The sequence below is a fragment of the Coturnix japonica genome, chromosome 15, assembly GCF_001577835.2.
Source record: "Coturnix japonica isolate 7356 chromosome 15, Coturnix japonica 2.1, whole genome shotgun sequence".
In the NCBI taxonomy this organism is placed as follows: Eukaryota; Metazoa; Chordata; class Aves; order Galliformes; family Phasianidae; genus Coturnix; species Coturnix japonica.
Genome location: NC_029530.1, coordinates 4,837,189 through 4,849,416, shown reverse-complemented (window position 1 = coordinate 4,849,416; position 12,228 = coordinate 4,837,189). Strand labels below are relative to the sequence as shown.

Genomic DNA, 12,228 nt, shown 5'->3' with positions numbered 1-12,228 from the left:
CAAGGTGCCTGGGAATGCCAAGGACAAAACCATTAGCACGGCTTTTCCAAAAAGACACTGATACTTGTTTTCCTTAGTTCGAGGTGTGTGCTCAATAGCATCTTTCAATGAATAAAAGCTAGAGAACCAAAATGCCCCCTTATCTTGCTACTGATAGCCTTTTCATTCCTAAATCTCTAAATTTTAGAGAAGACAGTTTGTTAATATTAGATTTTTCCATTATTTTGTAGTTTAGTAACCCAAACCTTCCTATTTTGCAGCCTGTAAGAAATTTGTCACCCACTTCAAAAGGAGCAAAACCAGACCCTGAGACTGTCTGACTTTTGCTCTGGAAGATAAAGAACACACACAGAAATGGAAGGGCCAGCACCTGAGCTCAGCGTCCAGGCATCTCCCCTAACACAGGACAACATTTCTGAGGGAAAGGTCCTGCAGAGCAATCTCCGTGCTCCTTGCCAATCACTGTGCAATTTAAAAGCAAAGCATCCATAGCCTGATTCTGCACATGGAAAGGACTGATTTATTTTGAATAAGCACTGCAGATGAAGTTATTTGATTTTGATTCTCAGATTTCATTTCATAAAGCCTTGAGACACGTTATCAACTACGTAAAGTGTTCTACTGAAGTCATAACAAAGTCCCATCTCTTCAAGATGAGGCCTAGAACATTTAGAATCAGTAACATTTGCACATCCCCAGGAAACCATCGCACTGACGATACAGAATTGTTGGGTTTACTTTAAAACTAGTTTTTAAATAAATGTAAAATTGTTGTTAGAAAGTTTTACATTTCCTCTTGGAAAACTTACACTTTCATTTTCAAGGAGCTCTGTGTGCAATGACCCTTAGCTATTTCTCTAAGGCCAGGCCATTATTATGTCCATTTTGCAGAAGGATACATTGAGGCAGAGAACTCACTTTAAACCAGCCCACCTTAGATAAGGGAACTGAGTTATTAGTTCCAGATTCGCAGGCCAGACAGACTAAACACTTTTGCTCCTACTATTTATTTTACAAATATACATAGCCATACAGACACATATATAAGAATGACCTAAACCTGCTAATGCTAACTTAGGAATAATACTTTTACTGGACTCTCTTAGATTACAAAGCATTTACAGTGGCACTATTTTAGAATGGGATACATGCAGCTGTGTGGGAAAAAAAAAAAAAAAAAAGAAATATGAGAAGCACCCAGATGGCAAACAAAACAAAAATGCAATTTAAAATGAAAATGTTGATGTTTTCTCCCAAGAAAGAAGAGCATTAAAAGTCCTTTTCCTGATGTGCAGCTAACAGCTGCCTGCTCAAGACTCGTAGTTTTCGATTGGAGGAAAATCAGGAGGAATGCAGTACAATCAGCATGTTTAAACACCTGTCATTAAGACAGCCCCTACTCAGCAGCCTGCTTTAGCTTACATTACTACAACTACAAATGGTTAATTGTTTTTAAAATGTCATTTACCTTTCAATTTCAAAGTAAGCAGGGGAAAGAGCCTGCCCGTAAATATTAATGATAACAGAATGTCAAAGCGTATATATATAAGCCAATGTTAGCTTACAAGAGAAAGCACTGAGCTACTACTGTGATTTTGTTGCTGTTGGGGATCGGTAATGTCAATTAAGGTCTTACTATACCCTCTCACCACGTGCAGCATGCCAAATGCTGTATAGACTGCACACCAAAGTGTTGAAACCCTTCAGTACAGAACAAATGTATCAGCAATGCACTTTTTACTCTTTTCTAAGAAAATGGTGCTAACAATGTCTTCTTCCCAATGAAGTGTGCAACAAATCAGCTTTAAACTTAACATTTGCAAGGCAGAAGTAGCCCAAGAGTCAGCTGATTTACATTGAGGTTGCTACACATCCTCAACTATAGACAATGTTTAAGATTTGGATACATTTTAGCAAAGTCCTTCATTGGCAGCAAAGGAAAAGAGAAAGCAGTAAGATGCAGTGTTTCCACACCACCAGAAGGAAATGGAACTCCTCAAGCTCAGGGGTGGATCTGGGAACTGGCTGGGACACCGGGGTCCTGCTGCTTTAAGACAGCCTCTCACTTGCACACACACTCGCATGCACACTCACGATGTCAAGTGCTGGGCACGCTTGTGCTGCCAGCCTGGAGTTTGCTGCTAAGCATCAATGAAATGCCAGGCATGCAGCTGCCAGCACCCATAGCCAGAATCCCCACCTCTGAGCACCAGGAGCATGAAGTCTGTACCAAAATCCAAACACCCCAGGCTGTGGGGGGATGGCAGCCCAAGGAGGAGGCTGAGCACAGCAAAGACCCCGTGGACAGGGCAGGATAGGAGCATTTTGCAAATTACAGGGCTGTCTCCTAGCAACAGACAACACATTGTGCTCCACGTGACTTGCAAAGGGCCCAAAACGCAACACACACAGAGGTGGATAGGAGTTCCCCCCATACTCATAACCCCAAGCTCTCGGAGCTGCAAAAGGGTCTGCTGTAGCAGGGGAAGAGCGTGGGTGCGCTGCCAGCTACCAACACAAGGCCAAAATGAGCCCCTCACCTTTTGTATCCAGCTCCACGTGGATGATGTTGCCCATGACAGAGGTGTTGTGAAGGTGCTGGACAGCCTCCCGGGCACCTTTGACAGTGGCAAAAATCACTTTGGCGATGCCCAGGTGCTTCTTGTTCTTGGGGTTGTAGAGAATCTCCACCTCTTCCACTTCACCGTATTTCTTGCACATGTCGGTTAAAAAGTTTTCACGGATGTTGTCATTCAGCTTGGCAAAGGTGACCTGCTTGGGAGGCACTGGCCCCACGTAAAACTCATCAATCTGGAAGCAGCCACAAGGGAGGGGAGGGCAGTACAAATAATCAGCATCGTTAGAGAGCAGAGAGAAGGGCACTGCGAAGGCACGGGAGGGAGAGGGTTAAAGCCTCCCATAAACTTCAGGGAAAGAAAGCAGCCTCTGAGGAAGAGCACGGCCACGCTCTGAAATAGCTCTGTCCCCGAATACGGAGCAGTGCTGTCAGCAGGACCCCCCCCTCCATGCTGCCCCCACCAGAGGGAAGCCCCCAGACACAACTCAGAGCTCCCAGCCACCTCGTTAGGCAGCTGCACCGATGGCTCGTGGTCCTTATGGAACAGGATTACTATGAAACGGTTTGCCAAATAATAATGTTAATAGGAATGGGACTGTCATTTAAATGGTTCATTAAACTGTTGGGAACTCGGGCTGCACTCCCGGGTAAACAAAAATACAAAGCTAAATCTGAAAGTCAGTGGTGGTACCTTGAATTTGGGGACAGACAGCTCCAACTCCTTCGTTTTGGTCCATATTCGCCCTATTCTGGGATCCCTGACACAATCCACAGGAGCGATTCCCGAGTTCTGGGAGGAGGAGGAGAAAAAGCACAAAAACGACAATAACAGCGTTTGGAATTTAAGGCAGAAATAAAATAAAAACACAAACCCTGAGGAAGCAAGGACTGTCTCAAGGGAAGAGAAACACACATACACACACACGCACACACACGTGTCAAATTGCAATACTGCTGGGAAATGCACACAGATTGGAAACACAGAAAGAAAGCTGCAGGTTGGGGCTCGGTGCCGGGCTCCTGACAGCTGAATGCACAGTGTCAGGTGGCCCTCAGTCCGGGGGCTGTCCCCAGCCCCCCCCCAGCACAGGGGGATCTGCTACCCAGGGGGACCCCAGCCCCAAAAGGCGGGGTGGTGCGGGACAGGGGGGGCACAATACAGCGGGGGGAAATCCAGCCCCCCCCCACTCACCGGCATGCTGAAATGTTGCCCATCGTAGCGGTAGAGTTTGTGCTGTCCTTTTTTCAGAGCCGGGTCAATAATCAACTTGTAACTTCTCCAATGGTGATTTCTTTTCTCGACAGAAGTGCTGGCTTGGGTGCTGTTCTCCATTCCGTTGATCCAACCTGGGCAGTGGGGAGCAGAGGGGGAAGACAAAACACACGGAAAAGCGTGAAGTTAAAAAAAAAAAAAAAATTCAAAAAGAGCTTTTTTTTTTTTTTTTTTTTTTTTTTTTTAAAGCGAGCCCCACACCCCGGCAGGGAGGAAATCCACCACGAACAACGAAAATGGGGGGGAACCGCCAGCCGAGCCCCCCCCCCCCCGTCCACCCCAGCAAGACAAGAGAAGAGAGAAGGAGGAAAAAAAAAGAGGCAGTCTCACTTGAACTCTGCTTTTTGCCATGATCTTCAGGGTGCCTGGCTTTCTCCCCCGCCTTGATCTCTCGGAAAGACATCGCGCTCGGCGGCCGATCGTGTCCGGGCGGCAGAAGGCGAGCTCCCCGTCTCACATGGGGCCGGTTACCGGCGCGGGCTGCCCGCCAGGCTCCTGCCTCCCGTTTTCGCGAGCCACCACATATTGTGTGTGCTCGCTGCTGGCGGCGGCGGCCTCCCACAATACACCGCTGCGAGCGCCGCGAACGCCTAACCGCCCTCCGCCGCCTGCACATTCACGGCGGCCGCAGCGCGCAGCCCCCGGCCCGCGGCCGCCCCAACGCCGCCCCAGCGCCGCCGAGCGCCGCGACATGGGCCGCTGTCGGGCTGCGGGTATTTTTTCCCCTCCCCGCCCCGGGTTTAAGGCCGTCGAAAGGGGAGCGTGGAATCTGCCCGCTGCGTTTACCTTAGCGCAAAGTGTTTCTAAACAAGATGGACCTAGAGGTGGGACAAGTTTTTTTTTTGGGGGGGGAAATTCCGCCACCCCCTCAGCACACACAGCACGAGCCCGGGGCACCGAGGCCGCGGGTGGAGCGCGGCAGCACCGCACTGTTTGCGGGGGGAGGGGAAAAAAAAGAGGAAAAAAAAAAGGGGGGGGGGGGGGGGAAGGAGGGGAGGGGGGGGGGGGGGGAGAACTAGAGGAGAAGGGGGGGGTAGTTTTGCTTATTAAAGGTCCGGGCCCGGCGGCAGCCAATCAGCGGGAAGCTTCCATTTTGTTTTAGGTATTAAAGGCCGCTCGGCGCGGTCCCCCCGCCGTTTGCCGGGGCGCGGAGCCGGGCGGTGCGTTGGGCGCACGGTGCGCGTGCTGCGGGCGCGGCTCCGGCGGGCGCGGGGCCGCAGCTCGGCCGCCAGTCGGGCAATTGGCTGGTTAAAGGCAGCGGGCGGCCGCAGCCAATCGGAGAGCGGCTTGCATTTGGCTTGAGTTATTAGACGGCGATCTAAAAACATCCTTCAGCAGACAGCTAAGGAGAGGCCGAGAGACAAGGCGGCCATCTTTCTGCAATGGGACGCCATGGCCAAGTGGGCTTTCCTTTGTTCCTAAAGGGGGATCCTCCATGGGAATCCACCGCGTCCACTGGCAGGAGCGCCCGGGGGGGTGTTAATTCTGGCAAAGGACTCACAGAAGAAGGAAGATTTTAAAAAGATTGCGGATTTTTCCCTTATGATTCGGGATCCATCTTTGTCTTGTGTAACTAGGTCATGGCACACCCTATGTCAGCAGTAACAATTTTGAATGCAAAAACAGAGTAAATACATGATTTTTTTTTTATTTTTTTCTCATTTTTTTTTCTGTTGTCGCTCGGTTTTGGGGGTTTTTAAAGCTTGGTAGAGCTCTGTGATGACTGCACAATAAATTTTAGGAGGTATTTCCTGTGTTAAACACCTAATTCCTGGCCATTGTTATTAACTCCTCTCGTGCTTGAAGGTAATGTTTTGACTATAGACATAGGAATACTGATTTCTGGCAAAAAAAGGGGAAAAAAAAGAAAAAAAAAAGGCAATTTTAAGGTTTTTTTTTTTTTTTCTCTTAGATTGTAAGTACCCACTCCATTCTGTCCTTGCTAAGTGTAGTTTTCATGTTAATGTTACCGAAGTGGTCCTTATTTCTAAGCCTTGCATGTCTATGTTCTTGTCTGTTGCTCTAAACCAATTGATGCTTTTGGAATATTTGAACTTAGAAAAGCAAGATATCGTAGCTCAGAGCTGCCTGCGGGTGTTGACCACCACTGAACGCTGCCCAGGTCTCCAGGAGAGGCACTTTTTGTGCTCTATGGGAAAGCACTGCGTGTCCTTTTTCTGTGTGATCCGCACCGAGCTCAGCCTTGAGCAGGACTCCTCGCTGCGTACGGTCGCTCAGCACAGCTGCACAATGCTTCTTATAGCTGCCATACGTCGCTTTTTGTTGCTTTTTTTGTTGTTGTTGTCTTTTTTTGTTGCTTTTTTTTAATTATTATTATTATTTTTGGTGTTTCTTTTATGCTAAGCCACAGCTCCGTAACCATCCCACCATGATCTGCTTTTGCTTTGCAAACTGTACGGGAGAAGTGGTGATACCAGATCAGTTCTCTATAGCCATATTTAAAACCAAAGCCAAAACAACAGCCATTAAAAAACAAACCAAAACACCAAAAAAAAAGCATAACATCACCTTCAGAGCTGCATTCAACTATGGTGCGTGGTGAGTACACCCTTCTGCCCTCAGAGGAACATATGGACCAGGCCCGTGTTACTGTCCTGGGCGAGGGATCCTAAGGGTCGTCCTGGCGGTCTCCTCCTCAGACACATCTACAAGACCTCAGGAACGTCCTATTTTCAAGGAGGGATTTCTTTCTGCGTGGTTGTCTGCAGAACTGTTCTTTTGTTTGTGTGTGTGTGTGGTTGTTTGGTTTTTTGGGGGTTTTTTGTTGCTGTTGTTCCGTGAATCCATAGCAAGAGGCACAAAAGGGGGGTAAAAAAAATGTCTGCCTGCAGTCTGTGAGGACTGTAGTTGGTTTTAAAAGAGGCGAAAAGGCGGTGGTAGAGCTTCCCTTACATGTTTATCCATCTAATTACAGCAGATGGAGGAAGGAAAAAAAGCAAACAAGAGGGAAGGGGGGGCGATGAGTCGTAATGGCGGATGTCTCACTGAAAAGCACTGTAAAATCCTTCATACCGAGGCAGTGAGGTGGAGAGGGGGGAAAAAAATGAGGTCTGGAAGTAAATCCGAAGTGAGGGAGCTGCCTTCCAAGTGAGGGACCCTTAGCCGCCTGAGCGCTACAGTTGGAGAGAGCCGTGACGCAGCTGGTAATTCACAGCGCTTGTGCTTTAGTGCTGGCCACATAGCCCGCAAAACGGCCTCCCCGCCGAAGTCTGGTGCTTTTATTGTGTAAAAGCCTGCGGAGAAACAGCGCCGGGAAGGGCGGCTGGTGGCTGCCGGGGCGCTCCGGGTCGCGCTCGGTGTTGTGTGAGGGCGGCCGCCATCATGGCTTCTTCTTCAGCGCCGCGTTCTCCTCAGCGCTGTCTCCCTCACTGCCTCCCGACGCTCCGTGTCCCGATCACTGCAAGCAAACGGCCTTTTTTGTTTTCCCCCAACCCCCCTCCCCGCTTTTTTTTTCTTTTTTTTCCTTCTCTTTTCCTTTCTTTCTCTCTTTTTATTTTCCCCTTTCCCCATCGCTTTGTGAGGGGTTGTGGAAGGAGAAAGAGAGCAGGGAGCGGCGCACAAGATGGCGGCGGCGGGGAGCGCCCTGCGGCAGCGGGCGGCGTGGGGCTGGCGGCGCTCCAGGCGGGGGGATGGGGGAGGACAAAGGCAGCGCATCCTGCGGGCTGGGCACCTATAAATAACGCTGCCCGCCCCTCAGCCTGCCTCCCTTCCCCCAGCCGGTTTTATAAATACCAAAGGCTGAAAGCAGCCTAAATGCAGAGGGTGGGGGGGATAAAAAAAAAGAGGAACAAACACCACCTCCCAACTGTAAAATGGGGGGTGGGGGGGGGGAAAGAAGGCAAGCTAATGAGCAGTTGGAGCCAACGTGCCGGGGGAGCGCTCCCCGCTGCCGTCACATGGCTCGGCGTTATTTTCCTCCTTCTCCCCCCACCGCCGGTGCTGCGGAGCCGCGGATGGCGGGGAGGAGCCCCGCGGCCTCCCCGGCCCTGAGCCCCGGGTCCTGCCGAGCTGCTCCCTCAAATCAGATAGCAAAGCCCTGCTTCGGCGGGCGGAAGGCACACAAAGCCCACCTAGAGGGGTGCTTGGGCCAGGCCATGCAGCCCAGCGGTGGGAGGGATGAGGTAAGTGCTGCCCGGGTCCAGTCGCGCTGCCGGGTCGGTAACACCCGCACCGAGCTGCCCTGCGAAGGACGGACTGTGGCAACAATGTCACGTTACGCTCGTTTCTTAATCTTTATTTTTTTTTTAATTTTTCCTTCTTCCTTTCATCCCCATCCCGTCTTTGGGCTTGAAGCTGTTGTCCACACAATACAGAACACATTTCCAAAGGGGAAAAAAAAAAAAAAAAAGGGAAAAACTGCGAGGCTGGGCTCCATCCCTGCACCCTGCCCTGCCAGCAGCCATGATGGGAGCGCTGCTGGAGCCCCTTTAGCCTCACATGGAAGAGACGGCGGCGTTGGTTAAAGCAAACAGCGATACAGTGCTCCTCTGCTGCTCCTGGGGACGTGGGATGCCTCCTGGAGCGGGACACGATGGCCGGAGTGGTGCTGAGCTGTCCTGGGGTTTGCAGGGCTCTTAGAGCTGTGCTGCAATGTTTCAGCCGCTTGCATCATCGTGAGTTAAATCAGCATGCAAAGCCATTAAAGAATTGGCTGACTGAAATAGCACCGGCCATGAGCTTCCCTGGATTTTAAGCTGATGTTTAAATAGATCTATGGATCTTAACGTCTGCATTTCAAACCTCAGTTTTGGTCTTTAACCATGAAGCAAACTAGCTCTGCCTAATGCAGCGCAGGCTTCGAAATTCAGCCAGCCCATAATACCGTGGGAGCTCAGGCAGCTTTGTCTGCACTCGCACCTCTCTGCGCGGCTCTGCAGGACCGTGACGGCTGCTGTGAGCAATCCATCACCGCTCGGACGGTGCTGGAACCCCCGGCTGCTCCCCAGCACACACCAGGGCCCACACCAGCCAAACCCCACGGGGTAAAGCAGAGCCAGCGCTCTGCGTGGGTCCTCAGCGCTCCTGGAAATGGCTTTTGTAAGTCTGAACTGAAATTTTCTGTACGTTTGTAGGGTTTCTAAATGACTGTAATGCGTTGTTGAAAAGCAACCGAGGCGGTTGAGACCGGTTGTGCTCCCTGGAGTGGGTGGTTTAATGGTCAAACCTCGTGTTTGAAAAGAGAAGCGTTCTAGTACAGCGTGCTTAAAGCCCACAGAGGTCAGAGCAGACTTCCAGCCTCTGGTTATGCTGACCCTGGTTTGCTGCCCGAACCTCTTCAGAGAAAGAATGAAATCTTTCAGGGGAAAGGAAACAAAGATTTTTTTCCTCCAAATGGCCCATGGTCACTCCGCGCACATTCTTAAAGCAGTGGGGGTTGTTCTTACCCGCAGCGTCCCTCCCCTGAGTTGCTGAGTCAAAAACTCCGATTATTTTAGTGCCTATTATCAATAAGAAGTTGTTTAATTTCTTTGGCAAAGTGCTGTGACTAAAGCAAATTAGATTGAGAGGCAAAGTGAAATAACAAATATGCAGCCGCTCTGCCAAACAATGACTGGGACTGTTTACAACATTTTGTTTCAGACTGGTTTGTACACAGAATCCTTTCTGTTGAAGGTCTGCATGTCACAATCTGCTGCTTGTGCAAGCAGACTGGATTAGCAGATTATAAAGGACAAAAGGGACCCAGGTTTGTCTGGTTTGACTTCCTGCATGATGCAGGTCATAAGATATTTGGGCATGTGTTGCTTGTTTCTCACTTGAGAGAATTTAACAGTAGCGTACCTGTATCTTGCAGAAAAGATCATGGCTGCAGTTTTTAAAATGGCCTCTGAGAGCAAAGTAAGAACTGGCAGACTGTTTCCATGGAAATCTACCTGCCAGATGGAATTAAGATACCTTTTAAACTGAGCTTTGTCTGCCTTCTGCTTTCAGTTACTGGCGCTGCTGTACCTCGGTCTGCTCGAGCGAATGCTGCGTTCCAGATCCCTGCCCCATGATGCTGTGTGCAGGCTGATATCTGCAGATTTCATGCTCCCATTGCAGATTTGCAGATCTCCCCTCGGGTCCAGACTCACCAACCCTATAAACATTGCTTCTCTGTCTCCAGTTTTTCACCGTCTGGATCAGGGCATCCAGAGCAGGGCGGAGCATTCAGCAGCGATCCCACCCGTGCCAGCAGTGCTGAGGTTTCTGTTACGCGCCCAGGGATTACTCCCGGTGCTCAGCTGGTTTTCCTGCTCTGCTCCTCAGATGCCATCCAGCTTGCTCCTCCCGTGGGACTGCATCTGTCTCTGAGCAGCCTGACGCTTGGCTTTTAAGGGCAGTCCTTAGGCAGTGCTGCTGCTTGCAATGGCCTTTATTTACACATCCTGCTGTTGCTCTTCCGTGTCACCCACAGGCCTGACTGGTAAATATTTTATGTTTTCTTACAGTTCATTGACAAACACCGTTTCTGTCTCTGCTGTAGGAGTGTCCCAGTTCCAGGTGTGTGCGTGCCTCAGTTTTGTCAACACTGAGTCAGGAGATCTGATCTACGCCATGTCCCACCACACCCATCCATGGGAGGAAGCCCGGTGCGGGAGCTGGCGGGGAGCCACAGGGCACACTGCAACGTGTGCCTGCTCCGTATCAGAGCCATTAAATAGTGTGGGGCCCAGACCAGGTAGTTACAGCACCCATAAAAGAAAGATAACAGCTCTAAGATGCAGCATTGACAACTGCGCTTTGAGATATTCCTATTGGATGGATTCTATTCCATGTGATTCTGCCGTCTTGATCTTATATTCTCATAATGATGTAAATGCTTCACAAGGGTTGGAGTACAGCTCTCTTCTAGATGTTCCCTACTAGTGATACATTTATCACCCAACTTCTGTTTCTCTCTCAGCAGCTGAACTCACAAAGCTGCTTCACCTGTGCATTCACAGACAAATCCCTGCAGACCCCTTCCAGTTCCTTCCCTGTTTGGCTGGGCAAGGAGACAGCATTGCCCCTGGGGGGAGCTGACACTACCTGCCTATCTGCCAGGGCACAGTGCTGCCTCTGCTGCATGCTCTGCTCAGCTGTTCCTTTGGGATTTCTTCCCCACTGACCATTTTGACTGAGGTTGGAGGAGGGAGGGGAAAAATGACAGAGAACTTTTAGGAAACCAGGCTAAAAATATCAAAGGACATTTGCCTGTTCAGGGTTTTTGGGGTTGGCTTATTTGGGGTTTTTTGGTGTTTTGTTTTGTTTTCCTGTTTTTAACCTTTTCCTAAGTATGGCACATCATACAGGCAAGGAATTTCTCTGCCAAAATACGCAGCTCCTGACGGATTTTACCTGTGTTCCAGCATGCTGTGCAGATGCATGGGCTGCATGCACATGGGCTGTGTGTGCTGCATAATGATGGGGAACCACCGTTCTGCTGGGTGGTTGTGCCTGAGTACAAAGAGAGATATCATCATATGCAACAGGGGAACAAACATTTCTTTTGTTTAAGATCCATACAAGTTTTGATGGACACGTTGGGCATTTGCCAGGGCTGGCTTTTTTCTTATCCTTTTAAACTACATCTGTTCATTTTCTTTCTGGTAGTATTATGACAAAGCCACCTCTGTAAAATAGGTGGCTCGTGCTTTCAGAGATCTAATCATTCTTGAGCTCTTAAAGAATAAAAAAAGCTGTTTCAAAATCTGAATTGCAGAATGTTTTGTGTTGCTGCTTGCCATTGAAATGGAGCTGCTATTGAAACGCTGTGATCCCATCGGCACGTACAACCCGTTATTGTTTACAGTACTTTCAGGCTTAATAAATCATTAAATCAAGAAGGCTGGCAATTCTAATCAACATTCTAAAGCTGTCGGATTGCTGGACATATCTGACATTCACCAGGCTTGAATCACAAGGACATGAATATAGAGTTAAGTAATCTGAAAGGATATTTGTGCATTAAAGTACCTGTGTGCCTGGACACCTATCATTAAACAGCTTCGAAGCGGTGGTAGCTGGAGACCTGTGAGCCTTTTGAACAAACGCAGCACGCAGAGGGAACGTTCTCATTATAAGAGATGGAACATAAAATGTTACAGCCAGAAAAGTGATGACAAAGATCAAATGGAATGAATTTAGCTTACAAATTGGAGCATTTTCCTCTAGCTGGCATGATGCAAACAACCTATGGCACAAAAGAAAGACAGTTTTGCCCTTGACATTGCTGCTGTTGCTGCCGTATCTGCAGTCAAGGATCCTTGTCTTGATTTATTTTTGTCAGGACAGCTGGGAGTGCCCCAGCTGCTCCACTAAGCCGTGGTTTTCAGCCGAGTGGGCCAGAACGTGCAGAATTAGCGAATGCTGCGCAGTCTCTTGCCTTTCTGCA

The 12,228-nt window shown here is 49.3% G+C and overlaps 1 protein-coding gene and 1 long non-coding RNA gene across 4 annotated transcripts in view; one reads left to right on the top strand and one right to left on the bottom strand.

Moving 5' to 3' along the window:
* Positions 1–4,798, bottom strand: part of SETD1B (SET domain containing 1B, histone lysine methyltransferase) — a 39,318-nt gene extending 34,520 nt beyond the window's left edge. The window contains exons 1-4 of one of the 3 annotated variants that reach the window (XM_015878017.2): positions 4,182–4,798; positions 3,771–3,925; positions 3,270–3,368; positions 2,541–2,811 (exon numbers count right to left, since the gene is read on the bottom strand). In XM_015878017.2, coding sequence (XP_015733503.1) covers positions 2,541–2,811; positions 3,270–3,368; positions 3,771–3,925; positions 4,182–4,467 — 811 coding nt within the window. In that variant the 5' untranslated portion in view covers positions 4,468–4,798. Of the gene's footprint in view, positions 1–2,200; positions 2,491–2,540; positions 2,812–3,269; positions 3,369–3,770; positions 3,926–4,181 lie in introns of those variants that run through there. The other 2 variants (XM_015878018.1, XM_015878019.2) reach the window with 2 other exon arrangements.
* Positions 4,799–7,448: 2,650 nt separating this feature from the next.
* Positions 7,449–11,550, top strand: LOC107321341. The gene is made up of 2 exons (XR_001558542.2): positions 7,449–7,993; positions 9,804–11,550. It is a non-coding gene; the product is annotated as an uncharacterized LOC107321341 (long non-coding RNA).
* The last annotated feature ends 678 nt before the right edge of the window (positions 11,551–12,228 follow it).